This window comes from Nansenia antarctica, assembly GCF_963989245.1.
Source record: "Nansenia antarctica genome assembly, chromosome: 13".
In the NCBI taxonomy this organism is placed as follows: domain Eukaryota; kingdom Metazoa; phylum Chordata; class Actinopteri; order Argentiniformes; family Microstomatidae; genus Nansenia; species Nansenia antarctica.
Window position 1 is genome coordinate 22,215,289 of NC_137683.1, and position 2,500 is coordinate 22,217,788.

General features: G+C 47.6%; 1 protein-coding gene across 1 annotated transcript in view; it reads right to left on the reverse strand.

The window, feature by feature from the left end:
• Window positions 1-2,500, reverse strand: part of LOC308169755 (receptor-type tyrosine-protein phosphatase mu-like) — a gene marked incomplete at both ends in the record, with an annotated part of 191,607 nt that overhangs the window by 117,219 nt on the left and 71,888 nt on the right. Inside the window, 1 exon segment of the mRNA XM_080544493.1 lies at window positions 857-1,150. Coding sequence (XP_080400619.1) covers window positions 857-1,150 — 294 coding nt within the window.

The following is a 2,500-nucleotide window of genomic DNA, read 5'->3' on the forward strand; positions in this document are numbered from 1 at the left end:
ATGGCTGTTCTAGTGTTAATTGTGTCTATGTGGAGTGGCGCCGCATCTGATTGCAATGGAATACCGATGAGGACAAACAGTCCAAATAGTAGGACAATCTAATTATAGTTTTTTCTGTTGACATACCAATAATGAATCGTGATACAGTATGCCTCATGCCTAATGCTCATCTATGGGGTTGTTGAATGGAAATGATCAATTCATTATCCCTCTAATGAAATCTCTCATAGGTCAGAGAGACAGACTGGCAGATTGATATTGAGCAAATTTGTAAGACTGAATACTAATCAATTACAGTACAATCACTGGTCTGAAATGCACACTCTGGTCTGGAATGGACACACTGAAATGCACACCCACGCAAGGCGTGCACGAAAGACACGCACACACACACACACACACACACACACACACACACACACACACACACACACACACACAGGCTCACACACTGAGCCCAGGGACAGGATATTCCCCCAGCAGAAACACGGCTCTCACACAGGCTTTTCAATTTCCTGTTGATTTACACTCAGTATTACAGCAGGCTTGGTCTACTCTATCAGTCTCACTGGTCAGACAGCCCAGGGTGGAATAGAACCGTGAGTGTGTGTGTGGGTGTGTGTGTGTGTGTGTGTGCACCCCTGCGTGTGTGTCTCTGCATGTGTGTGTGTGTCTGTGTCTCTGTTAAGCATCTCCACAGTGCTGTATAACCGAGACAGGGGCGCCATATCGCTGATTTATAGTGTATTTGTTATCATACGACTATGTGTGTGTGTGTATGTGTGTGTGGTGTGTGTGTGTGTGTGTGTGTGTGTGTGTGTGTGTGTGTGTGTGTGTGTGTGCGTGCATGTCCTACCGGCACACTTGGTCTTGGCCCTCAGAGGCGGTCCGGGGGCTCCCGTGCCTCCATCCAGGGGTCTGGTGAGCAGGACGCTGATCTCGTATTCTGTGTCTGGGTCAAGATGGCCGATCTTGTGGGTGGTCTTGTCCACGGGCTGGTTGTCTATGAGACTGCCGGCCACTGTGCGGTACTCCACCTCCCTCTCGATGATGGGGCCGTCCCCGTTGATGGAGTTGGCGTTGAGCTGGATCCACAGGTATGTGGCGCCCACGGCCGTCAACTGTGGGGGGGCGATGGGGACGGGGGGCTCTGTGGGACAAACAGGGGGGGTGGGAGATAATTGAAAGGTGAGGGTTAAGACTTCAATTTACAGTCACGTTTATTGAGAAATACCGTTGATCTTACACACAAATACTCTCAAAATACTTGATGTTTCGCTTGATTTTACAACGGAGCTAATGGAATAGTCCCAAAATGAAAAATCCCCAAGCTTAATCAAGCACACCTACAGTACGTTCAAGTATTTGACATATGTCTGATATTCAAACATATTCATTCCCCCCAAAGGACTGTTATATTGGAAAACATTTATTTTCTTTGATAGTTAATCTGGGCTGTTTAGTACTGTACACTGCAAACAGCAAGGAGATGGCTGATAACAACCCACTTACAGCCCATATACACCTGCACGCGGGTACATTAAAGCTCTACAAACACAGCTATTCCCTCTGCAAACAGAACATGGTGGAACATTCTCAATTACGCCCAACCAGAGTCTACAGAGGAATGGAGAACGCCTGATAGCAGATATCAGGGGCTTAATCTGAAGTAGCAGCAATTACGCGATTGTGTGTCAGAGATCCTAACACAAAGCTCTTGCTCCCCAGTCTCGACGGTAAGCTCATCAGACCAGGAGATCCTTCCACCGCTAATTAATTAAACCAATTAATATTCTGACCTTCAGCAGCGAATGAAAACGGACCTGGATTTCATTAGTCACCATTATCACCCCTTACGGTCCTGCTCCAGTTCTCCCAACGACCCAGTTCACACTCCCACCTGGCCTACCGTAGCTCCCACCTAGGCTAGGTCTCTAGGCTAGCTTTGTCTAGTCTTAGCTAGCTTTGCCTAGCTCTTTTGGCTAGCTTTGCCTAGCTCTTTTGGTTAGCTTTGCCTAGCTCTTTTGGCTAGCTTAGCCTAGCCCTCTCGGCTAGCTTTGCCTAGCACGTTGTCCATCCGTCTTCCTATATAGAACACTCACTCCTTCCCCTAGCTCACTGCTTCTCTAAACTAGAAGACTACGATACAGTATGTCCTTCACCTGTCAGTTGTTTTCAGATTTCAGAAATGCATATGAAGCAGGGGCAGCTGGTGAGGTAGACATGGGAGGACGGGCTCATTGTAATGCATGGAATGGAATAGTATCAAATCCCCTGATATGAAAGCGAGCTGACGAGGAGAATTGGTCATGATCTTCCACACTAGTGAGATAAAGCCATCCGCTACTTTATTTAGACATTATGGGAGAGGCCTATGAGCCACACTATCTCGCACCCACTGTGAAATTTGGTGGAGGATCGGTGCTTCAGCAAGGCTGGAATCGGGCAGATTTGTCTTTGTGAAGGACGCATGAATCAAGCCACGTACAAGGTTGTCCTG